Genomic DNA, 26,960 nt, shown 5'->3' on the forward strand with positions numbered 1-26,960 from the left:
GTCCCAGTCCCACTCTCCCCAGTGTGCCCTCTAAGAACCTCCATCCGACCCTGTCGAAGGCCTTTTCAGCATCGACCGCCATGAGGCACAATGGGGACCCCTCCTGTCGGGCATGTGAGATCAGTGACATGGTTTTTATTATATTATCCCTCCCCTCTCTTCCCGGGACAAACCCCACCTGGTCTCTATGTATTAGTTTCGGGATGTATGGCTGAAGTCGGGTGGCGATTGACTTGGCGAAGAGTTTAACGTCTACGTTTAGGAGTGAGATCTGTAACCACCGCACTCCGTAGCGTCTTTTCCCGGTTTGGGTATTACGACCAGGTGTGCCTGCAAGGCCTGAGTCGGGAAGGGGCAGCCTCTGTTTATTGCGTTGAAGGAATTGGTCAGCAACGGGGCGAATTCATTTTTGAATAGTTTATAGAATTTTGGGGACAGTCCGTCCGGGCCCGGGCTCTTGCCTACTTTTAGCTCTTTGATGAGGGCTGAGACCTCTGTGGGAGAGAAGTCCTCTTCCATTTCCGCGGACGCTTCCGGGTCTATAGGCCCAGGAGCGTGGCTGTCTAGGTATTCCTCGACATCACTATCCCTCGGGGTCTGAGCAGTGTCTCTCTCTCTATGTTATATAGGCTGCTGTAATATTCGCGGAAGACCTCAAGAATTTCGGTGGTTGAGTGGGCTACTCCTCCCTGTCGCTTTTGTATTTTTGTATTTTTATGTAGGTCAGGGGGGCCTTGGGGTGTAGAGTCTTTGAGAGCCATTTCCCACATTTATCTCCATACTCGAACGCGCATCTGCGCATCTTGTCTCTGAATCCTAGTGTCCTTTGGTTGAGTATCGAGAGGATTTGTTGGCATATTGTGGAGATTTCCATTTTCGTGTTCTCTGTGGGTCTACCTTTGTTTAGTCTCTCTTTTGTCTGTAATTCTTCTAAGAATCTTTTTAGTTTTGCTGACCTGTCTTTTTTTAAGCGGGATCCGTGGGAGATGAAGACGCCTCGTAGGACGCACTTCAGGGCTTCCCATTTAATGGGAGGGTCCGTGGCGTCTTCCCTATGTGTCTCCGCAAACGTCTCTATTGTTTTTTTGATGTCTCTGGCACAGACAGTGTCGTTAAGTAAGTTGTCGTTGAGTTTCCACTGAAATATTTTGGGAGGTCCTCCCATTCTAGAGAGACCCCCATAGATAGGGGCATCGTCTGACCATAGGAAGGGGCCTATGGAGCACGAGGGGCTATGGTCCAATAGTCTGTGGGATATAAAAAGATGGTCTATTCGGCTGTAGCTGCTGTGCGCAGCCGAATGGAAGCTATAGTCCCTGACCCCGGGGTGCAAAATCCTCCACAGGTCCACCAATCTCAGCCTATCTAGTTCTTTTTTGAGTGTGCGACGTGCTGTGTGGGAGATGGGGGACTTACCGACCGACGAGTCCAGTCCCGGGTCCATTACTAGATTGATGTCGCCACCCAGGATCACGTCAGAGCCATCGGCGAAGTCAGCCAGTTTTCTCAGGGTTGTCAGCCCGAAGGAGATCTGGTCCTGATTGGGGAAATAAATGTTAGCAAATGAGATTATTAAATTCATGACCTCTAGTTTTAAGAAGATGTAGCGACCCTATGGGTCGACCATTTGATCGATCATCACATGTTGGAAGGACTTGTGTAGTGCCACCGAGACCCCCCGCCCCCCACGCCTTTTTTGTTGGGTGCGGGCTGTGGACCCACGTGGTGTACAATTTAGAGGAAAGGCGTGGGATGTTGTCAGCTTTAAAGTGGGTCTCTTGCAGCATGGCTACCATTATTCTTTTCCTGTGTAAGTGGTACAGGACTTGGCTTCTTTTTCCTGGAGCATTCAGGCCTTTAACATTGTAAGGGCAGACTGTTACGTTGGCCATATCTCTGGTAATGGAGTGAGCGTGTTTTGGAGTGTTAGGTGACCAATCTTAGGGTGTGGGAGGGGGGGGAGGCGCAAGTGGGGGGGAAGGGAGGGGGGAGTGGAAGGACAGAACAGAAACAGACAGGAGAAAGAAAACAGAAATGGGGTGAGGCCCCATTAAATTTTCCTCAGTGCAGTTTAAGGAAAACACCTTACGTGGCAGCGCCCGGGCTGCACCCTCTGCTGGGGAACGGACGAAACCTGGCACCGGAGCTGTGCCCCTTTACAAGTTTTTTTTTAACTTTTATTGGATAATGACGATCACGTGACCTGGGGACCACTCACTGCGGCCCTCGGTCACTGCTCCAAGCTCTCTGCTAACTTTAGAAGCCAGAAGCAAGGCAATTTTAAATTTCTTGGCCCTCCCCAGCTTCTGCGCTTGCATGCATCATTTTGCCAACGAATGCATTTGCCGAAGCTGAGAAAAGGTCCACAGTTAAAGATCCCATCAGGGGACATTGCTGGAGGCCTTAGCTAAGTAATTTCACCTTCCCTCATGGATCAGAACCATAATGGGAGGGGAAACTAACTTTTTTTTACTTTTACTTTTACATGACGACGATCACGTGACCAAGGAACACATACTGAAATCTCCAGGCTCTCGGCTACGTTTGGTAGCCAGGAGCAGGGGGATTTTAAATTACCCTGACAATTCATGACTTTTGCACATGCGTCCACCATTTTGGCGATGTGCGCGTGTGCAGAAGCCAGAGTAAGGTCCATGGATAAATCTGTGGGCCTTAGATACATAATTTCATCTTCCCTCACGGATCGGAACTAAAACTTTTTAAACTTTTTTTTTCCTTAAATGATCGCATAGGATAATGGTGATCATGTGACTGGGAACTAAATACAGCAGTTCCCGGTAATAGCTCCCTGCTCTCAGCTACTCATGCTAGCCCGGAGCAGAGAGACTTTAAATCTCCCGGGCTGCCCGGCCTTCTGTGCATGCACCTGATGTTTTATGCCTGGCGCGCATGTATAGAAGGTGGCGTCAGATCCAGGAAGGACCCAAACGCCATGGGACATCGTGGAGGATGGAGGTGAGTAGCTTCAGCTCCCCTCATGGATCCAATCTGTGAGGGGAGCTGAAACTAACTTTTTTTCACTTTTTATTTACTTTCATGCGCTCGCTGTTCTCCATTGGATAACAGTGACCGCGTGACCGGGCGTTGCATATCATTGCCCCCAATGAAAGCTCCAGATTGTCAGCTACCTTGGGCAGCTGGCAGAAGAGAGCTGTCATGCTCACAGCCCTTGTGGCTTTAGTTCCCAGGATGAACTTGTTTTTACAGCCTTGGTGATTAAAGCCCCCTTAGCCAATACGTAAAAACACTATAGGGCGGTCACAAAGGGGTTAAAGATTTTGGGAACCTTTCTGCATAAAAAATAAATACACATATATCTTACTAAGGTCCTGTGGAAAAAAATTATGCACTTTTCAGTTTTTTAGCATTGGGTTTTCCTTCTTATGCATTTAGAAAGCCTTGTATTTAGTTTTCAATCTTTCTGTATTCGGCTTTCTTCTGGGAGGCGTGCTCAGCATTATTCAGCAGGTCTCTCTCATGAGTGCTACCTTTCCACTCTTGTTAATCGCTTGTATTATATCTATTTATATGTGATTTTATTTATTTGCTGATACTACTTTTTCCACTTTATTTTTCTATTCAGGTACATATATCTACACACTTAATGGAACTGATCCCGAAGGCTATCCAGTAATCTATGATTTAACCTTTGAACCTGGATCAAAACGCTATTTTTCCATTGACCCTATCCATGGAAATGTCACAGTGATTGAAGAGCTAGACCGTGAGGTAAATTTCTGAGTCATAAATATGAATGACCAACAATTAAGGGTAACAGGTTATGGGAAAGTTTTTATTTCTACAAGCAAACCATCTTCCTTCCATCTGTCCTATACTTCAAGCTACTATACAACTCCAATTTCAAAAACGTTGGGGTGCTGTGTAGAATGTAAAGAAATGTTCTGAAAAAAAGAATTCAATGATTGGGAAATCTCATCTAATCATATGTTATTAGAACATATAACACATATCAGAAAATGAGAGGGGGACATTTTTCCATTTCATTTAAAAATTAACTCCTTTAGAAATTGATTACAGCAACGCATCTTAAAAACGTTGGGGCAGGGGTAACAAAAGGTAGGGAAAGTAAGTGATACTAATGAAAAACAACTAAAGGGTCAATTTCCTGTAACATACTCTTTTTATATACAAGAAAAGAGCATGATAGAGAGGCAAAGTTCACCAATCTTTGAAAAACTGCATCTAAAAATTGAGGAATAATTTCACAAAAATGTTAAACATAAAATCTGAAATTACTTTGAACATCCTACCATCTACAGTGCATAATACAATCAAAAGATTCAGAGAATCTGGAGAAATTCACGTGAACAAGGGATAAGGCCAACTATCAATAATGGATGCTCAAGATCTACAGGCCCTCAGGCGGCACTGCATTGAAGACAGGCATGATTCTGTGATGCAGATCACTGCATGGGCTCAGGAATACTTCCAGAAATCACTGTCTGTGAACACAGTTCACCATGTAATCTAAAAATGCATGATAGAGCAGTATCATGCAAAGAAGACATATATGAACACAATCCAGAAATACCAAAGTCTTCTTTGGGCCAAAGCTCATTTAAAATGGACTGAGTCAAAATGGAAAACTGTTCTGTGGTCAGATGAAGACTCAAGAGGAGAAGGACCATCTAGCTTGCTCTCAGCACACAATCCACTAATTTGCATCTCTGTTGGTATGGGGTTGCATTAGTGCCATCATGAAAGGCACTATCAATGATAAGCAATTTATAGAGATTTTAGAACAACATATGCTCCATCTAAACAACATCTGTTCCAGGGAAGGCCTCACATATTTCATCAAGACAATGCTAAACAACATACGGCATCCATCAGCATGGTTTCACAGAAGATGAGTCCGGGTGCTGAACCGGCTGTCTGCAGTCCAGACCTTTCGCCAATAGAAAACATTTGGCACATTATGAAATGAAAAAAAACCAACAAAGAAAACGCAGGACTGTGGAGCGACTAGAATCCTACATCAGATAAGAACAGGAGAACGTTCCTCTCCCAAAACTCCATCAATTGCTATCCTCACTTCCCAGACATTTACAGCTTGTTGTAAGAAGAGGGAACGCTGCGCAATGGTAGACATGGCCCAGCCCAACTTTTGTGAGATGTGTTGCTGCCATCAATTTCTAATTGAGTTATTTTTTTAAAATGAAATGGAAAAATGTCTCCCTTTTGCCCTTCTAATATGTTGTATTTGAAATAAAATATGGTTTCATGAGATTTAAAATCATTGCATTCTTTTTTCTTAACATTTATTTACATTTTACAATGGTGTTCTAACTTTTTTCGAATTATACATTCAGTAGTAGAAGGGAGTATGGGGCTGTTCAGATTAGGATTCTCATGTACATTTTCCACCGACTGTAATATTTTTTATAAAGTATACATTTCCATAAATTTTTTTTTCGTTGTTCAAAAAAGTGTAGTATACTACACTTTTCCATCCCACAAAACAAAGGGTTCATATATGTATAAAAACACAGATGGTGCTCAGGAGAAGCCAATATCGCCAAAGAGATATTGATGGTAAATTAGTTCCCACTTACTTGAAAGGAGAGAATAAGTAGGTTCTCCCACCTATTTCTTCCACTTTGGATCCAGGAAACTCTCAGAAGTAATCAGCAGGTTCCAGGTTTTCTTCTTGGTGAAACCTCACAATTGTTTTATTACCAAAGAACAATACCGACATAAATCCTACTAGAGTATTATGGCCTTAGTGTTGCACTGACAATGTGTATTGGAGGTAAAACGATTCACCCTTTATCAGGCATCATTCAAATGGTATATCAGGGATACCATTTAAGGAGGGTATTCCCATATATGTACCTATAGACAAAGCTGTTCCAGCAGCTAGGTGTACCAGAGGGCTCTATCATAATCCTTCTGAGACACCAGGTGAGTTTATTCTGAGAATCCTTTCATAAGATTTTATTGAAGCGGGAGCTTCTAGAGCATTGATAAGCCTAATTTTGGTTTCTATTTGTGTTTTCAAATGTATAGGAGGTCAAACTTAGTCTAAAGTATGCATGTTTGAACTATGTTTGACTCATTCTAGTCTATGAGTACGTGAAGCATGTGGTTTTACACTTTTTTTGTTTTGTATGAAAATGTATGCAATTCATGGATTCTGAAATCCTAGTGTGCACAGCCCATACGACTGCGGGATGAGATTACTCAGGGTTTGTTTGCAGTCTGCAACCACACATCTATTTAGCACCCTGCAGACACCAAATGGAGCGACATATTTAATGAAGACTACTCTATTTCCATAGTTACTTCAGTACACAAACCTTACATGTGTTATTGTGAAGCAACATGTAGAGTATTTTCTGTTGTGATGTTGAAGGGTGGGTGGGGCTTTCATAAAGGACTTTTTTTCTGAGTAAACAAAATAGATTCTGCGCCACCCTGCAATTTAGGTAAATGTATTATTTATTCCATTGTTAGAATGTGAAGGTGGTTGTTTCATCTTCTTACCTACATAATACACAATTCCTTCTGCATAATTACAAATCTGCTTAAAACGACTTCATTTTTACTTTGTGTAGGTTTTAATGTTATTGGCTGTTAAATAAAAGAAGAATCTATTCCCTTTACTTTCCATTATTATTATTTTTCTTTTATGGCATACAGAAACAAGATGAGATTGACGCCATTGTCAGCATATCAGATGGAATAAATAAGGTAAGTGTAAAACTTAAAAGTTCCTCCTTTAACCCCTTGTAGACATTCTCCATACATGTACAGTGGATGGGTGCAGGGATTTATGGAGCTGGCTTGGGAGCTGAGTCAGCTCCATACTCAGTGACCGTTGGCTGTCTTCGACAGCTGACACCCGGCCACAGCAGTCGCAATCGGAAATAGCTCTCTCTCATTGGCTGCAGTGGTCACCTGATTTCCTGTGACAACAAGCACCAAAACAAGAACCAAGACCAGAACGGGGCAGCAGCCCTGGATCCCAGCAGCGGAGGGGTAAGTATAGTTACAGGGGCCCTATTGACGCGGGGTTGTCGGTAACCAGACAACCTATTTACACCTGTAGATCCTCTTCAATTAATACTTCAGTATTAAAATTAATAGAAAAGATAAAATATTATGTTATACTTAATTTTTCTGAACTCATTGCAGGTATCTGAGAGAGTACGAGTTCTGGTAACCGACGCCAATGATGAGAGCCCAGAGTTCCTGAATACACCATATATTGTGAGGGTGGCTGAGGTATGGTTAAACATTAACCACAGTTTTCTTGGTAGAATGGATCTAGGGCCTATTAATCAGGTGTTATCATTCTGAGGGCACCATATTTATAAAGAAATCATTGCCCCTGTCTACAGTGGTATTTTCTATAAGTCATTAGTGAGGAGGCAGGGGAAGGGGTGGGGGATTAAGAGTATGTTTACATGTAGCGGAGATGCTATGGAATGTCAGCAGCAGAAACTCCTTAGCAAATTCCACAGCTTTTTTGCATCCAATGGTTGCATCCAATTATTGGTGTGGATTTTGACTCAACATCAGCTGTATACCCAGGCTACCTTCACTCAGTACCTGGTGGCTTATACTGAGCACAGTCCTGCTGGTCAGGTGATGCAGATGTGACCATCAGCCCTGGGCTCAGCACAGGTCGCTGGGTGCCAGGTGAAGGAAGTCCTGGCAGCCAATAAAGTCCGAAATGGGCATTGTTCTGAAATAACCTGCGGGTACACAGCTGATTTCAAGTCAAAATCTGCACCAATGGTCTGGATTTTGACTCTAATTTGGATTTGGAAATGCTGTAGAATTTGCTGCAGAATGTGCACTGCGAACATTCAGCAACATGTAAACACACGCTAAAAGTAGCTCAAATCAACAAGAGCATTCATAGGGATCTTTCACAGTGGATGGAATATTCTCCAACTACTAACTTGAGGATTTTGGTGCGTATTAAAATAGCAGAATCCTGACAGCAATTGCATATCAAAATCCAAGATAGCCGTGCAGTTTTTTGTATGCAATTCTAAGACTGTGTAATACTCAATTCTGTTGCGGAATATTCTGTCCTGTGTGAAGGTCTCATTGGGTTTTTTGTCCCTGCACTGATTACATTGTGTGTAATGTTTTTGTGTTTTCTAGGATACACCTTCTGGAAGCAGCATTCTGCAGGTGGAGGCAATAGACAGAGACACAGGGTCTGGTGGAAGTATTACATATTTAGTACAGGTACATTACTTTGTCTCTTAATATAAATAGCAGTAGAGTGTATGCAGGATATCATTAGTTACTATCTGCAAAAAAAACTAAATCTCATAATTTCTTGCAGACTACCTAATAATCTGTACGTTTTCATCCCCCAAAAATGTGTTTTTATGTGAAGAACTATAATGCCTCAGTTAGGATAACAAATTAGTTTTTTTTTATTAAGTACTTAACAAATACAAATCCAATCATGCATTAGTGGCCTTTTTGTAAATGGTGTAATCTAATACATTTCTCAGATTTTTTTTGAGGATCTATTTTGTAGGCATTTTTATGTCACGGTGTGTGCCAACAATCACATGCTGCCACTACTGCCGTGGAAGGTCACCACCCCTAATCCCGTGGCAAACACTGCTCTGCTTCTGTACATGTTTCCTGGTCTTTGCCCATAGGGCATGCATGTGCTACTAACCGCCTACTTGAAGGGCACACTCTGCAAATATTTCCCCAGCCTATCATCTGTTAGCCCTGCTATTTTAGGCTTGCTTCTCCTAAGAAGGACATCTAAGCAACTTGGTTCCACCAGTTGTGTAAGCCTGTCCAAGTATGTGTTAGTGTGTTTTCCTATCTTCCTGTCTTTGAGCTGTTTAGTGCAGTTACCTCCAGTGATCACAAGTGATGTTTCCTCTGATTGACGCCTGCTTTAATTTTCTTTGCCTGAGCCAGGACAACTTTTTTAGCTACCACTTGTCTCTGCATACTTTCCTAATCCTTCTGCTACCATCAGCCCTCTCAATGCCCCATACACAGTACTAGTACCCCTGTTTGTGCCCCAGAAAGTAATGATGCCCCCGCACTGTAAAGTTTTCCCCATTCTGCCCAACACAAAATAATAGTGTATCTTTATGCCTTACAGTTATAGTGCCCTTTTTGGTGATCCTGCACAGAGATAATCTCTCTTTGGGCCCCCAAGGTGATACTGCCCCCTTGGTGTGCCACAGTTATATTGTGCCATTTGTGTCTTCCACAAAGTAATAGTGCTTCCTTTGTACCTCCTTAAAGTTAATAGTGCTCAGGTGCCTTTGCTGTGCCCCCACAAGTTATCATTGTACCCTCTATGACTCAAATAAAGTAACGCTGTCTTCACTGTGCCTTCCCATAAGGTGACAGTGCCCATTTTAGTCCCCAACAAAGAAATAATGCCCTCTTGTGCCTCGCAGAAGATAATACTGCCTAAGTGCTTCACAAGGTAATAGTGCCTTTTTTTATGCCCTCACAAATAATGGCCCCTTAATTCCCCTTTTATGTCCTCATGAATAGTGCCTCTTATCTGCCCTCCACAAAGAAATAAAAGCCTGTTTATTTGTCTCCTGCGCACACACAAAGTAAGACACACTAGCGTTAGTGATTTCCTTTCCTCTGTTCTATCTTTGGAACAGAGAAATGGAAGTAAAATAGGATGAAACATTTATGACTTTTTCCTCAATTATTTCAGGGGGTTTAAAAAAAAAAAAAAACAGAAGTGTTCCCATTTGCTTCTGTTGTGTTTTATTTTTGTTTTTAAAACTACAAATAGTACCGCAATCTGCACTATTTGTTCCATTTTACAAACAGAAATTAAACAAAACAGAAGCAAACAAAAACATTTCTGACATTTAAAAAAAAAAACTAATTAAAATCAATAGGGAAAAAAGAAACATTTATTCCAGAAACGGAACAGAGGAACGGAAATTACTAATGCTAGTATGAACAAGCCTTAATACTACCTCCCTTACCATCCCCACACTCGGCCACAGGTTCAGAACTAGTACTGCACTATCAATATATTAGGTGATTAAGCAAAGTTGCTATTAACTAATGTTGCTTGTTTTGATCAGCTGGGCAATAAAGTCATTCCGATTTTTGTGAAATTAAATTGGTTAAGTCCGAACCAAGATTTTGCAAAAGCAAAGAAAATTTGAATTTCCCATAATGCCTTCTGTAGGGGTCAGTGTTCAGCCAATCAGGAGCCAGAGTGCATTACTAATGTCATCAAATGTGTCCTCCATCTTGCATATCCAGCAGTTTCATTGGACACCTGCATCACATGATGTAGCCATATGTAACACTAGCTGATATACCCGGCTTTGCCCAAGTTAATTTGGTACAGGTGTTTACCTGTTGTTCGCACGGAAAATTTTACGAAGCCGTGGTTACTTTAGAGGAAACGAGGAATAAGATATGTATACACAGAAAGGAGCGTTAGATGCTCCTCAGGCTGCATGTACCGATGTCCCTCTGCAGAATGTGCTAACTCTCCCACTCTCCTTATTTAGGACCTAAAGAATGCTTGTGCCAAATTTCACGCCTGCACGACACCCGAAAGTTACATTACATAGGGGTGCACTTACTTTTGCAATTAGCATTCAATAATCGAGTTGTGACCCCTTTACTTTTCCTATTTCGGACCTAAAGAATGTTCGTGCCAAATTTCACGCTTGTACAACACTGGGAAGTTGCATTACATAGGGGTGCACTTAGTTTTGCAAATAGCATTGAATAATTGAGTTGTGACCCCTTTACTTTTCCTATTTAGTAACTGAAGAATGGTCGTGCCAAATTTCATATTGGTACGACATCGGACAGTTAGAGAATTAGATTAGGTACATTACATAGGGGTGCCTATACATTTGCACTTAACATAGAATAATCAAGTTCTGACCCCTTTACTTTTCCTATTTAGGACCTAAAGAATGGTCTTGCCAATTTTCATGTTTGTATGACACCGGGAATTTAGAGAATTAATAGCGAGTCAGTCAGAAGCTTCATTACATTTATATTCCTGTACAACACGTGCTCTGTTGTTAGGTCCAGATATTCTACAAAGGATATATTGCTGGTGGTGTGAAAGCTTGCATAGCAGCAGAGAAAGAAGCTGCATAATGTTTATATACCTCTATGAAATGTAGTTTATACATTGGGATTGGGTATATTTCTTCTGCAGTCAACGTATATAGCAGCAAAGCAGACAACTCATCTATGCTTTAGTGTGGGGAATATTGCATTTCTATCATTGTGGCCTCCAACATTGTGACCCTTGGAGGACAAATTAACGAATCTGATTTTTGCTACTATTGACTTTAATGGATGTCGGAATTGACTGTTCCAATTCATGATGATTTTCGGGAAATTGGTCTGATAATAATACAAACCAATTATTCCACTAATCGCTCATCACTACTATTAACCACTTAAAGAGACTCTGTCACCTACTTTCAGCCCATAAGCTCAGCTCATAGGACTAAAAGTAGTTGACAGAGTCTTTAAGGACATGGCTTAATTTGGCCTTAAGGAACAAGCCTTATTTTTCAAATCGAACATCTGTCACTTTATGTGGTTTTAACTCTTGAATTCTGTTACTTAACACAATTCTAAGATAGTTTTTTGTGACATATTGTAGTTTATGTTAGTGGTAAATTTTTATCAGTAAACTTCATCCTTATTAATTAAAAAAATGTACAGAAAATTTAGAAATTCACAATTTTCTAACTTTTAGTCTTCCGTTTTTCAGACAGATAGTCAAACACCACCGTATAAGTTTAGCAGTAATTTTTCCCATTTACTAGCAAATTTCAAAAGCTGATTTTGTTTTAATGACCAGTTCAGTTCTGACATGGATTTTAAGAGCCTCTCTATCAGAAAACCACCATAAATCACCCCATTTTAAAAAATTCAACCCCTCAAAATATTCAAAGTGTTTTAATTCTTTAGATGTTTCATAGGAATTAAAGAAAAGTGCATAAGAAATTAAAACAGTTCAATATTTTTGCAAATTTTCAATCTAAATCCATTTTACTTTAACAGAGTAGGAGTTAGAGAGGAACAAAATTCAAAATTTATTACCCAGATTCTGCAGTTTTCAGAAATGCTACATATATGGACATAAACTGCTGTTTGGGCACATGGCAGGGTTCAGAAGGGAAGGAGCGCTATTTGTCTTTTAGAATGCAGATTTTGCAGCCCCTGAGGTATCAGTACATTTGAAACCCACAAAGTGACTCCATTTTGGAAACTAGATGTCACATTTGACCCGGGGCGCAATGCACACCTCATCCAGGACAGACACAAGACTGTGTCAATACTGGACAAATAGGACATGCAATGCTGCAGTATTCAGCAAAGAAAAAATAAGAGGGAAAACTGACCCTGCACCCAACTGGGAAAGGTCTTTACCTGCAAGCAGATTGACCGCTGTGATAAGTGCGAACCTGCCTACTACCTGACCATAACAGGGAGCAGAGAGATGATCAAACCACAGTATGAATAACCAAGAGTGAGGGAAATAAACTCCAATTTAACTGAAAGATGCACAGCTAACTGCAGGAGGACTTATAAACTACTCCAACTGAACTGCAATAAACAGCAACAAGCTAAGGGAGGGGTGTGAATTAGAGATGAGCGAGTATACTCGCTAAGGCTAACTACTCAAGCGAGTAGTGCCTTAGTCGAGTATCTGCCAGCTCGTCCCTAAAGATTCGGCTGCCGGCGCGGTTGATAGGTGAGTTGCGGGAGTGAGCAGGGGGGTGAGAGGGAGAGAGGGATCTCCCCTCCGTTCCTCCCCGCTCTCCCCCGCCGCCAGCAGCCGAATTTTTAGAGACGAGCGGGCAGATACTCGACTAAGGCAGTACTCGCTCGAGTAGTTAGCCTTAGCGAGTATACTCGCTCATCTCTAGTGTCAATATAAAGCCTCCCTACCTGCTGATAGGTTGACCAGCAAAGAAACCACACCTAATAAAATCTTTACCATAAATAGAGAGCCATGACATTTTTATTCTTCAGACTACAGAGCTGCTTGAGGGCCTATTTTTTGCAGGAGAAGTTGACGTTTTTATTATTACTAGACTGACCCGATGTTCGTTACGTAAACATAACAAGCTTGGAAAAATGGTTGTAAATGTTTTAAGAATTGTTGAGACCAGGATTCGGTTTGAACAGTTCACAGTCCGCAGTCCACGGCTTGATCTTCCATGTTTTGGGTACATGAACACAGTCAATTAGTGTATATTACATGTCGGTATGTTACACCACTTAGTATAGTACATGTTACTGTGGAGCCTCCAGTATATTTGGTGTATCCTGCTGTAATATCTTTTGTCTCTCTCTATCTTTCTGTCTCTTTCTCTCTCTGTCTTTCTCTCTGTCTGTCTCTTTCTCTCTGTTTCTCTCTCTATATCTATCTCTCTCCCTGTGTCTCTCTCTCTATGTTCCTCTCTCTCTGTCTCTCTCTGTGTCTGCCGTGGGTGTCTCTCTCTTTGTCTCTCATGTGTCTCTCTCTCTCTCTCTGTCTGCCATGTGTCTCTGTGTTTCTCTCTGTGTCTGCGTGTGTGTCTGTGTCTCTCTCTTTGTGTCTGCGTGTGTGTCTGTGTCTCTCTCTCTGCCATGTGTGTGTCTCTCTTTCTGTGTCTGTCATGTGTGTCTCTCTGTCTGCTGCGTGTCTGTGTGTGTGTGTCTCTCTCTCTGTCTGCCATGTGTGTCTCTCTGTCTGCTGCGTGTCTGTGTGTGTGTGTCTCTCTCTCTGTCTGCCATGTGTGTCTCTCTCTGTGTCTGCTGTGTGTCTGTGTGTCTCTCTCTGTGTCTCTGTCTGCCGTGTGTCTCTCTTTCTCTGTCTCTCTCTCTTTCTGTGCTGTCTGTCTCTCTCTTTCTCTGCGTCTCCCTCTGTCTGCAGTGTATCTCTGTCTCTCTGTGTCTGTTTCTGTCTGCCATGTTTGTCTGTATCTTTCTGTATCTCTCTCTCTGTCTGCCGTGTATGTCTCTCTCTCTCTGTGTCTCTCTCTGCCTGCTGTGTGTCGCTCTCTCTCTGTCTCTCTTTGCCTGTCATGTGTGTGTCTATCTCTCTGTGTCTCTCTCTATGTCTGCCATGTGTGTATCTCCCTCTCTGTCTCTCTCTGTGCGTCTTTCTGCATGTGTGTGTGTCTCTCTCTATCTGTCTCTCTCTGTGCCTCTCTATGTCTCTCTCTCTGTCTCTGTCTGCCATGTGTGTTTCTCTGTCTGCCATGTGTGCTCTCTCTCTCTGTCTCTCTCTCTATGTCTCTGTGTGCCGTGTGTGTCTCTTTCTCCATATGTCTCTTTCTCTGTGTGTCTTTCTGTGGGTCTTTCTCTGTCTCTTTCTCTCTGTCTCTGTCTGCCATGTGTACTCTCTCTCTCTCTGTCTGCCATGTGTTTGTCTCTCTCTCTCTGTCTTTCTGTGTGTGTATGTTTCTCTCTCTTTCTCTGTGCCTCTGTCTGCCATGTGTGTGTCTCCCTCTCTCTCTCTGTGTCTCTGTCTGCCTGTGTGTCTGTGTCCCTCCCCCATGCAGCCTCATTGTTTGCCAGCTATGACTTACAGCCATTAATTGAATGACAGCTGAGCGCTGCCTCTGATTGGTCATAGCTAGAGATGAGCGAACACCAAAATGTTCGGGTGTTCGTTATTCGAAACGAACTTCCCGCGATGTTCGAGGGTTCGTTTCGAATAACGAACCCCATTGAAGTCAATGGGCGACCCGAGCATTTTTGTATTTCGCCGATGCTCGCTAAGGTTTTCATGTGTGAAAATCTGGGCAATTCAAGAAAGTGATGGGAATGACACAGAAACGGATAGGGCAGGCGAGGGGCTACATGTTGGGCTGCATCTCAAGTTCACAGGTCCCACTATTAAGCCACAATACCGGCAAGAGTGGGCCCCCCCCCCTCCCAACAACTTTTACTTCTGAAAAGCCCTCATTAGCATGGCATACCTTTGCTAAGCACCACACTAGCTACAACAAAGCACAATCACTGCCTGGATGACACTCCGCTGCCACTTCTCCTGGGTTACATGCTGCCCAACCGCCCACCCTCCCCCCCACAGTGCACACCAAAGTGTCCCTGCGCAGCCTTCAGCTGCCCTCATGCCACGCCACACTCATGTCTATTTAGAAGTGCGTCTGCCATGAGGAGGAACCGCAGGCACACACTGCAGAGGGTTGGCACGGCTAGGCAGCGACCCTCTTTAAAAGGGGCGGGGCGATAGCCCACAATGCTGTACAGAAGCAATGAGAAATAGAATCCTGTGCCACCGCCATCAGGAGCTGCACACGTGGGCATAGCAATGGGGAACCTATGTGCCACACACTATTCATTCTGTCAAGGTGTCTGCATGCCCCAGTCAGACTGGTAATATGCACCTTAACAGTAACCGCGTTGGTGGTAATGTGGTGGTGACTGCGGACCTAGTAGCACGGTTGTATTTTGTTGGTTTTCGGAATGCGGCCAGGATTAAGTGGGCCGTGGCGGGGGGGTGGTGTGGGGGCTCTCTTGTTGTGTCGGTAAAGGTGAAATTCTTGGACTGCCACCAGACGAACCAATGCAAAGGCATTTGCCAAGAATGTTTTCCCTGTTGGAGGAGGAGGGGGATGTTTTTGAGGCACTACGTATCCTCTCCACGTGTCCGTGGTTATATGCACCTTAACAGTAACCGCGTTGGTGGTAATGTGGTGGTGACTGCGGACCTAGTAGCACGGTTGTATTTTGTTGGTTTTCGGAATGCGGCCAGGATTAAGTGGGCCGTGGCGGGGGGGTGGTGTGGGGGCTCTCTTGTTGTGTCGGTAAAGGTGAAATTCTTGGACTGCCACCAGACGAACCAATGCAAAGGCATTTGCCAAGAATGTTTTCCCTGTTGGAGGAGGAGGGGGATGTTTTTGAGGCACTAGGTGTCCTCTCCACGTGCCCGTGGTTATATGCACCTTAACAGTAACCGCGTTGGTGGGAAATGGCCTCGCCGCCATCATGTCTTTGGGAAGCCTCTGTTTCCACACCCCAGAGACATACCATTAGCAGCGGTATAGGCAGAGCCCAGAATTCGTAACATTTCAGCCGTAGCATTAGGACAGGCCCCACTAACATATCAGTAGCAGCATTATAGGAGGAGCGCAGTCTTCGTTCCATGTCAGCAATAGTAGCACTCAAGACAGGCCCCAGTAACAATTCCGAAGCAGCAGTATAGCGGGAGCGCAGTCTTCGTTCCATGTCAGCAATAGTAGCACTCAAGACAGGCCCCAGTAACAATTCCGAAGCAGCAGTATAGCGGGAGCGCAGTCTTCGTTCCATGTCAGCAATAGTAGCACTCAAGACAGGCCCCAGTAACAATTCTGAAGCAGCAGTATAGTGGGAGCGCAGTCTTAGTTCCATTTCAGTAGCCTTAGTATAGCCAAGGCCCAAGTTACATTTATGTAGCTAAAGTGTAGGCCAACCCCACACACCTTTCTGTACCATGAGTGCAGGCGAAGAACATACAAATTGCTATGATTACACTGTAGGTGAGGGCCCCAAAAAATTGGTGTACCAACAGTACTAATGTACCTCAGTAAAAATTGGCCATGCCCAACCAAGATGGCAGGTGAATCGCTTTGGTTAATGTGGCTTAAGTGGTAACTAGGCCTGGAGGCAGCCCAGTGTAACGAAAAATTGGTTCAAGTTAAAGTTCCAACGCTTTTAAGAGCATTGAAACTTATAAAAATTGTTCAGAAAAATTATTTGAGTGAGCCTTGTGGCCCTAAGAAAAATTGCCCGTTCAGCGTGATTACGTGAGGTTTCAGGAGGAGGAGCAGGAGGAGGAGGAGGAATATTAGACACAGATTGATGAAGCAGAAATGTCCCCGTTTTGGATGGTGAGAGAGAACGTAGCTTCCATCCGCGGGTGCAGCCTACGTATTGCTTACGTATCGCTGCTGTCCGCTGGTGGAGAACAGAAGTCTGGGGAAATCCAGCCTTTGTTCATCTTGATGAGTGTTAGCCTGTCGGCACTGTCGGTTGACAAGCGGTTACGCTTATCTGTGATGATTCCCCCAGCCGCACTAAACACCCTCTCCGACAAGACGCTAGCCGCAGGACAAGCAAGCACCTCCAGGGCATACAGCGCTAGTTCAGGCCACGTGTCCAGCTTCGACACCCAGTAGTTGTAGGGGGCAGAGGCGTCACCGAGGATGGTCGTGCGATCGGCTACGTACTCCCTCACCATCCTTTTACAGTGCTCCCGCCGACTCAGCCTTGACTGGGGAGCGGTGACACAGTCTTGGTGGGGAGCCATAAAGCTGGCCAGGCCCTTAAAGACTGTTGCACTGCCTGGGATGTACATGCTGCTCGATCTCCGCACCTCCCCTGCTACCTTGCCCTCGGTACTGCGCCTTCTGCCACTAGCGCTGTCGGCTGGGAATTTTACCATCAGCTTGTCCGCAAGGGTCCTGTGGTATAGCAACACTCTCGAACCCCTTTCCTCTTTGGGAATGAGAGTGGGCAGGTTCTCCTTATAGCGTGGGCCGAGCAGTGTGTACACCCAGTAATCCGTTGTGGCCAGAATGCGTGCAACGCGAGGGTCACGAGAAAGGCATCCTAACATGAAGTCAGCCATGTGTGCCAGGGTACCAGTACGCAACACATGGCTGTCTTTACTAGGAAGATCACTTTCAGGATCCTCCTCCTCCTCCTCCTCAGGCCATACACGCTGAAAGGATGACAGGCAATCAGCCGGTGTACCGTCAGCAGCGGGCCAAGCTGTCTCTTCCCCCTCCTCCTCATCCTCCTCATGCTCCTCCTCCTCCTCCTGTACGCGCTGAGAAATAGACAGGAGGGTGCCCTGACTATCCAGCGGCATACTGTCTTCCCCCGCCCCCGTTTCCGAGCGCAAAGCAGCTGCCTTTATGGTTTGCAGGGAATTTCTCAAGATGCATAGCAGAGGAATGGTGACGCTAATGATTGTAGCATCGCCGCTCACCACCTGGGTAGACTCCTCAAAATTACCAAGGACATGGCAGATGTCTGCCAACCAGGCCCACTCTTCTGAAAGGAATTGAGGAGGCTGACTCCCACTGCGCCGCCCATGTTGGAGTTGGTATTCGACTATAGCTCTACGTTGTTCATAGAGCCTGGCCAACATGTGGAGCGTAGAGTTCCACCGTGTGGGCACGTCGCACAGCAGTCGGTGCACTGGCAGCTTAAAGTGATGTTGCAGGGTGCGCAGGGTGGCAGCGTCCGTGTGGGACTTGCGGAAATGTGCGCAGAGCCGGCGCGCCTTTACGAGCAGGTCTGACAAGCGTGGGTAGCTTTTCAGAAAGCGCTGAACCACCAAATTAAAGACGTGGGCCAGGCATGGCACGTGCGTGAGGCTGCCGAGCTGCAGAGCCGCCACCAGGTTACGGCCGTTGTCACACACGACCATGCCCGGTTGGAGGCTCAGCGGCGCAAGCCAGCGGTCGGTCTGCTGTGTCAGACCCTGCAGCAGTTCGTGGGCCGTGTGCCTCTTATCGCCTAAGCTGAGTAGTTTCAGCACGGCCTGCTGACGCTTGCCCACCGCTGTGCTGCCACACCGCGCGACACCGACTGCTGGCGACATGCTGCTGCTAACACATCTTGATTGCGAGACAGAGGAGGAGGAGGAGGAGGAGGGTGCTTTAGTGGAGGAAGCATACACCTCCGCAGATACCACCACCGAGCTGGGGCCCGCAATTCTGGGGGTGGGTAGGACGTGAGCGGTCCCGGGCTCTGACTCTGTCCCAGCCTCCACTAAATTCACCCAATGTGCCGTCAGGGAGATGTAGTGGCCCTGCCCGCCTGTGCTTGTCCACGTGTCCGTTGTTAAGTGGACCGTGGCAGTAACCGCGTTGGTGAGGGCGCGTACAATGTTGCGGGAGACGTGGTCGTGCAGGGCTGGGACGGCACATCGGGAAAAGTAGTGGCGACTGGGAACTGAGTAGCGCGGGGCCGCCGCCTCCATGATACTTTTGAAGGACTCCGTTTCCACAACCCTATACGGCAGCATCTCAAGGCTGATGAATTTTGCTATGCGGACGGTTAACGTTTGAGCGTGCGGGTGCGTGGCGGCGTACTTGCGCTTGCGCTCCAACAGTTGCGCAAGCGACGGCTGGACGGTGCGCTGAACTACACTGCTGGATGGGGCCGAGGACAGCGGAGATGAGGGTGTGGGTGCAGGCCATGAGGCGGTAGTGCCTGTGTCCTGAGAGGGGGGTTGCATCTCAGTGGCAGGTTGGGGCACAGGGGGAGAGGCAGGGGTGCAAACCGGAGGCGCTGAACGGCCTTCGTCCCACCTTGTGGGGTGCTTGGCCATCATATGTCTGCGCATGGTGGTGGTGGTGAGGCTGTTGGTGTTGGCTCCCCGGCTGAGCTTTGCGCGACAAAGGTTGCACACCACTGTTCGTCGGTCGTCAGGCGTCTCTGTGAAAAACTGCCAGACCTTAGAGCACCTCGGCCTCTGCAGGGTGGCATGGCGCGAGGGGGCGCTTTGGGAAACAGTTGGTGGATTATTCGGTCTGGCCCTGCCTCTACCCCTGGCCACCGCACTGCCTCTTGCAACCTGCCCTGCTGATGCCCTTGACTCCCCCTCTGAAGACCTGTCCTCCTGAGTAAGCGTTGCACACCTGGTGGGGTCAGTCACCTCATCGTCCTGCTGCTCTTCCTCCGAATCCTCTGTGCGCTGCTCCCTCGGACTTACTGCCCTTACTACTACCTCACTGCAAGACAACTGTGTCTGATCGTCATCGTCCTCCTCACCCACAGAAAGTTGTTGAGACAGTTGGCGGAAGTCCCCAGCCTCTTCCTCCGGACCCCCGGAACTTTCGAATGGTTGGGCATCAGTGACGATAAACTCCTCTGGTGGGAGAGGAACCACTCCTGCCCAATCTAAGCAGGGGCCCGAGAACAGTTCCTGGGAGTGTTCCCGCTCCTGAGCAGGTGTCATTGTAGTGGAGTGAGGAGGCTGGGAGGAAGGAGGAGCAGCAGACAGAGGATTCGGATTTGCAGCAGTGGACGGCGCAGAACTGCGTGTTGACGATAGGTTGCTCGAAGCACTTTCTGCCATCCAGGACAGGACCTGCTCACACTGCTCATTTTCTAATAACCGTCTCCCGCGTGGACCCATTAATTGGGCGATGAATGTGGGGACGCCAGAAACGTGCCTCTCTCCTAATCGCGCAGCAGTCGGCTGCGACACACCTGGATCAGGAGCTCGGCCTGTGCCCACACCCTGACTTGGCCCTCCGCGTCCTCGGCCGCGTCCACGTCCTCTAGGCCTACCCCTACCCCTCAGCATGCTGTATTACCAGTGATTTGATTTCACAGGCAGGAAATAAATTGGCGCAAGACTGCAGCCAAATATAATTTTTTCCCTTTTTTGAAAACGAAAGGCCCCACTGCCTCTAGTGAATGAATAATCTAAGTTTAATAACTGTGCTGTGTCCCTGCTAATGTGTCACAGAACGTGAGGGTAGCAGAGTTATTAACTCTGGCAGAGCAGGTATTTTTTTTCCCAATTAAGGAAAGCAAATGGCGAAGCCAGGAGTAAAACGTAGCTGGGTGCGTCTGATTTTTAAACGTTGCACACGCAGCCGACACGTGTCCACCGCCTTTAGGACGGACAGAGGCAGGACAAATAGAATTATTTTCAGTTTTTTTCCACCAAAAGGCAGCACTGCGTATATTCAATGAACATGAGAAGTTTAATAACTGTGCTGTGTCCCTGCTAATGTGTCACAGAACGTGAGGGTAGCAGAGTTATTAACTCTGGCAGAGCAGGTATTTTTTTTCCCAATTAAGGAAAGCAAATGGCGAAGCCAGGAGTAAACCGTAGCTGGGTGCGTCTGATTTTTAAACGTTGCACACGCAGCCGACACGTGTCCACCGCCCTTAGGACGGACAGAGGCAGGACAAATACAATTATTTTCAGTTTTTTTCCACCAAAAGGCAGCACTGCGTATATTCAATGAATAATAACTGTGTTGTGGCCCTGCCTACACAATTCTTTCCCTGCAGTATCAATGGAGGGTGCAATGCTCTGCAGAGGCGATTTTGAGAAGAAAAAAAAAATGCAGCACAGCTAACAGCAGCCAGCACAGTACTGCACACGGTTAAATATGGCCCTAGAAAGGACCGTTGAGGTTCTTGAAGGCTACACTCACTCCTAACACTCTCCCTGCCTATGCAGCACTTCTGTCCCTAATGCCGGGTGCAACGCTCTGCAGAGGCGATTTTGAGAAAAAAAATAATTGCCACTGCTAACAGCAGCCAACACACAGCTATCAGTGGCCCTAATAAGGACCTTTGGGGGTCTTGAAGCCTACACTAGCTACCAATTCTTTCCCTACAGCAGCTCCGGTACAAACAGCACTGTCCCTCATCTAACTCACACGGCATCTGAGGCGAGCCGCGGGAGGGGCCGACTTTTATATTCGGCGGACACCTGATCACCCCAGCCACTCACAGCAGGGGGGTGGTATAGGGCTGGAACAACACAGGGGGAAGTTGTAATGCCTTCCCTGTCTTTCAATTGGCCAGAAAAGCGCGCTAACGTCTCAGGGAAGGAAGTGAAAGTAACCCGAACACCGCATGGTGTTCGTTACGAATAACGAACATCCCGAACACCCTAATATTCGCACGAATATCAAGCTCGGACGAACACGTTCGCTCATCTCTAGTCACAGCCAATCAAACGCATCACTTTCAGGGGCGGGGATTTTTAAATCCCCGGCCAGAAGAAAATGATGAAGAACACTGCCGGAGAGCCAGAGAGAAGAAGCGTCGGAGCCCCAACAGTGCTGCTATATAATGTATTAATTTTTTTCCCCCTTTTTCCTTCAGCTAGGTCTTATATTCAGGAAAGGGCTTATATTTCAAGCCTTTCCCCAAAAATCACTGCGGCGAGTTGCCAGCATCGCATTGCCTTCAAAGGGGCGTCAGCAGCATCGGCCCCAATGAATGCATTGGGAGAACATTTCAATCCTCTGCCACAGCTGTGGCAGGGTATTCTTCCATTTCCGCTGCAGTCCTATCATCACTGAACACTGTGACAGTGCTGTCATAGTGTTCAGTGATGAGGGGACTCCCTGTAACACCACACAATGTTATTCGCAGCACGGACCTTACCGGCGCACGCATGTCCTATCTTTTGCGGGTGCGAGTATTTTGCGCCTGTAAAAAAAACGCACATGTAAACACTTCATAGGAAACCAATGGTTCTAGCAGACACACTTTTTTTTGCATACATAGGTGCGCAAAAAATAAACGCTCGTCTGACCGAGCCCTTAAGGAGCAAGCGCTGTAAATATACGGCGCTTGGTCATGGGCTTTAGGTAGTGTCACACGGGTGAGGGCGATATATCGCACTTTCCACTATGTGAAAACAGCCTCACATCACAGCAAGGAATCCCTTCATCCCATTGCTTTCAATGGGGCTGGCGGCAGCGATGGCCCCATTGAAAGCAATAGGAGAGCAATGGGAGCCGCATCTGAAGGTATTCCCCACAGGATGAAGGATTCACCTGACGTTGCTGTCACAGAGGATCGCGGAGTTCTTCCATTGCTGTCAATGGGTTAACACTGCTGTCGCCAGCCCTATTAAACAAAATGGGCGATATCGCAGGAAAATAGAACATGCTGCAATGTGTTTCTCGTATAGCATCACATTGCGGTGCCATGTGAGAAAACTTCACTCGTGTATGTACCCATTCAAATTAATGGGGTTCATATTTGTGCGAGATTTGTGCGACTCGCAATGCACAAATCTTGCACGATTTTGTCGCCATTTTAAAATCAGCTTTAATCCCACCCAATAGCAGAAACATGACACAGGATTAAAGCCTATGTTCCTGCAAGCAGGAGCAGGTCGGGTCCTCAGCTGTCAGACACAGCAGAGGACCCAGAGAAGAGGGAACAAGCGGTTTTTAACCACTCCTGCCTTCTCCTTTGCTGGCTCTCAATTAGAGCTATGTACTAAAAAGTGAAAGTGAAAGTATTACTTTTACTATGCGACCCAGTGATGATGTGACCGCTGAAGGCCCTCTGTCACAGCAAAATGGCAGGGTCCCAGTAGACCCTGAGCAGCTCTGCCAGTGACTATTGTCACTACAGGGAGATGTTTTACCCTTAAATGGGCTCCTATGAACGCTGCAACTACAGTGGAAAAGTGTGAAAAAAAAGAGAATGTGAAAGACCCCCAGAGGTTATGCAACGTCACGGAGGTCATAAATGGTAAAAATAATTGTTACAAAAAAAAGTAAAAAAAAAACCTAATAAAATAAAAATATATGCATAAAAAAAAAAATGACCCAAAGCCGACACGAACCAGAACTGTCGCCGTATGCGCCCTGTAATCCCAAACTATACATATTATATATCAAAACGTCTGAAACGAAGTGAGGAACCCATTCATGTACTTTATTTTAGCGTAAATATACTAATTTAAAAAAATACAACTATAAATTTTAAAAAAAATCATTTTTAAGCTTTTTAAATAAAACTAAAAAAAAGTCAATTAAAAAAGATATAAAAGAACAGCCCTTTTCATTACAGAAACAAAATGCGGCAAAAATAATTTTGGTAGCTGCAGGGAAATAATATGACAGTAAAATCTCTTAAAAGTGTCTGGTCCTTTAGGTACAAAACAGCCTGGTCCTTAAGGTGTTAAAGTGTGTGTAGGAGGCTGATGGAAGAAGGGTGCGTCCTTGATTAAAGCTGCAAAGCAGCAGTGAGTTAGAGGTGCATTGTAAGAAACTTAAAAATGTTGTTGAAAAGTCCTCGACTGCAGACATATGGCCCCAATTGCGGTGTGATGTTCATGTAATGCACTCATCCAGCGACCCAGATGCATCAGTAAACTAGATTCGTGTCCAGTTTAGGCACTGCACCTCAAGTATCGATTGCGTTCTATGAAGTCTGTCTAATGTCCTCTAGTATGAAGAAATTAGACATTTACATTGAATAAGAGGCACTGCCTACATTGTTCAGGTTTTCTCATTTCTGCTAATAGACGCTGGAGTTAAGCAGCTTCCAGCAAGGAAGATTAGAACATCTTAATTGTACTTACTGTAAATGAAGCAGAGTTATTTTCAGCAGCGGTTTCCTGAGCAAAATACAACACTCTATAAAAAGATCATTTATGACACATTTAACACCTTTATTTTCAGGATTCGCATAGCGCCAAATTCACAGTGGATCGTCATAGTGGTGTTCTTCGTATTAAAGCTGGGGTGTCGTTGGACTTTGAAAAATCAAGAACTCATTTTGTCACAGTCCTAGCAAAGGTATGTACATTATTTTATTAACACAATTAGGGCTTTTACCCACTAGCGTTTTTTTGCGATTTTTGTGCGATGTGATTTTAACATTAGAAGGTCCCATTGTAAAAATCGCAGCGATATCGCAGCGTTAAAAAAACCTTAGTGGGTAAAAGCCCCTAAAGGGGTTGTCCAATTATTCAAGGAAACAACAAATATCCTGGAATAAAAGAAAGCACTACTCACTTTTTAAATCCTCCGTTAATCCAGCGCCGTTGTTTACATGCTGCCAGTGATGATGTATCATGCCAGCGTGTAACCACTGAAGCTAATCACCAGCCCCAGTAGTCTTGTGCATTATCTTATATTAAGACATTTTCTGCTTCTTTTTTGTTTTTTGAGGAATTGGACAAATATTTCTTAGTTTTATACAAATGTCTTTTGTTACTTTCAACTTTCAAAACTCTATATATAACAACTCTTTCCGGCTTCTTATATTGTAAAGGTCTGTACTCTGCTCCATACTCTAGTAGGGACTGATTTTGCAAAGTTTGATAAAGAGAAAATTATTCATGCTTTAAGAAACAAATTGACTTACTGTACAGAATGTATAACCCAGGGGTGTAGTTAAATGTTGGTATATGGGCCATGTCACTTAGCTAGCCTGGGAGGGGTAACATCTCTCCTTAGGGAGAGCACCAAGAAGGTGAGTGAGGAGACTTATAAGGCCATCCATGCTCCTAGGGAATAATATTATAATAAAGAAGATGGAACAATAACTCTGCAGCGCCACCTATTGGATGGCAGCATTCCTTCATAGTGAAGGGACACAAAATGCAGCCCTCAGTTCCTTCCCTGCTCTTGTCCTCCTTTCTTTCCTACTCCCTCCTTCTCCTGACATGGATTTATTTTGGGGTCCACGGCGTAATCAATAGGAATGTTTGCACCCTTCCAGGTTTATGTTCAGAGATTGTGCGCATAATGGCAGAGATCACACGGAGACAAGACTGTCAGAGTAGAAAGTCTTCCTGACTCTGTTTACTAGTAGGCGTATAGCATCTTATATAGCATGATGCGTTAATTGCCCTTTATGGGCAGCAGGAAGCAATAAGTGGTTGGAAATCAAAGGATGGGATTGGGTGGTCCAAATGTGGTCTTTTTATATTCAGTCCTGCGTGAGTTGCTGTCGTCATGGACGTCCGACATCACGTGGTTTCATATGAAAAACCAGTGCCATCTTTTCGTGTTCGATGGAGGGGGCAGGGGCAGGAATGAGCAATGTGCCGACAAATGACACCTGAGGGTTATGTGCAGGTAAAAAATGTGCCCTGAGGTTATGAGCGTGTGATTCTATCAAGCTGCATATTCTGATAACGGTTAGCAGTACAGGATGTGTCCGGCACATTTCATTCCGCTGGCTCAGATAGTGAAATAGACATTTCACCTTGTGTATATATATGTATGTGTGTGTATATATATATATATATATATATATATATATCCTCCTCACTCCAATTTTTTCTTAAGCTGGCAGCCGCTCAGAGCCCTCAAAAGGAAAGGATAGGAAGGAGCAGGAGGGATTCTGCAAACAAGGGGGGGCTTTACAATCCAGGAAACTGCCTTCTACACTCCCCAGGCTGCCAGCCTGAGGCTCTTAAACATCGTATATGCATACATATTAGAGTCTATCCACCAGCGGGATTCTATTTTTCTTTTTTAGTTCAATAAAATAGCATTCAATAAGAATCTCAACTTGGTGTGCCGTTCGGTTTTTCTTCTTCTGTGCATGAACTGTGTGAGAAATAGTCCAGTCATCAGGAACCTGCACCTATGTAACCCCATCTTGAGAGTTGTGTAGCCTGAACATTTATACTGTCTTTCCTGCACTAAAATAAATCTAGTTAAATTTAGAATATCTGATGTAACATATTGTGTAATGCTGAAAAAAGACATTTCTCCATCTAGTTTAGCCTATTATCCTGTACTGTTGATTCATAGGAAGGCAAAAAATCCCATGAGGTAGAAACCAGTTTTCTTCATTTACTGGAAAAAATGCCTTCCTGACTAAAAATCTGGCAATCAGAATAATCCCTGGATCACTGAACCTTCTGAAGTAATCAGTGACTATAATATTACACTCAAGAGAGACGTCCAGACCCCTCTTGTACTCTTTTAGCAAGTTCGCCATAACCATGTCCTCAGGCAGGGAGTTCCATAGTCTCACTGCTCTTACAGTAAAAAAAAAAACCCTCTATGTCGGTGTAGAAAATGACTTACCTCCAGACGTAGAGAGCGCCCCCTTATTACAGTCCTGGGTATAGATAAATCTTAAGATAGATCCCTGTATTGTTCCCTGATATGTTTATACATAGTTATTCGCTCGCCCCTAAGCCTTCTTATTGTCTTATTTCTAAGCTAAATAACCCTATTTTGATAACCTATTGTAGTCCACCCATTCCATGTATTAATTTTGTTGCCAGTTTTTATACCCATCCAAGCTTTGATATGTCTTTCCTGAGTACCAGTGCCCAAAACTGTACACAGTATTCCATGTGTGGTCTGACCAGAGAATTGTAAAGCAGAAAAACAATGCTGTCATCATGTGCCCCCATTCCTCTTTTGATGCACCCCATGATCTTATTTGCCCTGGCAGCAGCTGCCTGACACTGGTTGTTACAA

The 26,960-nt window shown here is 45.1% G+C and overlaps 1 protein-coding gene across 1 annotated transcript in view; it reads left to right on the forward strand.

The window, feature by feature from the left end:
- The window catches only part of CDHR1 (cadherin related family member 1), a 115,903-nt gene that overhangs the window by 24,042 nt on the left and 64,901 nt on the right, over window positions 1-26,960 (forward strand). Inside the window, exons 3-7 of the mRNA XM_066598732.1 lie at window positions 3,605-3,750; window positions 6,685-6,735; window positions 7,180-7,269; window positions 8,161-8,247; window positions 24,192-24,308. Coding sequence (XP_066454829.1) covers window positions 3,605-3,750; window positions 6,685-6,735; window positions 7,180-7,269; window positions 8,161-8,247; window positions 24,192-24,308 — 491 coding nt within the window. The remainder of the gene's footprint in view (window positions 1-3,604; window positions 3,751-6,684; window positions 6,736-7,179; window positions 7,270-8,160; window positions 8,248-24,191; window positions 24,309-26,960) is intronic.

Source organism: Eleutherodactylus coqui, chromosome 4 (assembly GCF_035609145.1).
Source record: "Eleutherodactylus coqui strain aEleCoq1 chromosome 4, aEleCoq1.hap1, whole genome shotgun sequence".
Taxonomy (NCBI): domain Eukaryota; kingdom Metazoa; phylum Chordata; class Amphibia; order Anura; family Eleutherodactylidae; genus Eleutherodactylus; species Eleutherodactylus coqui.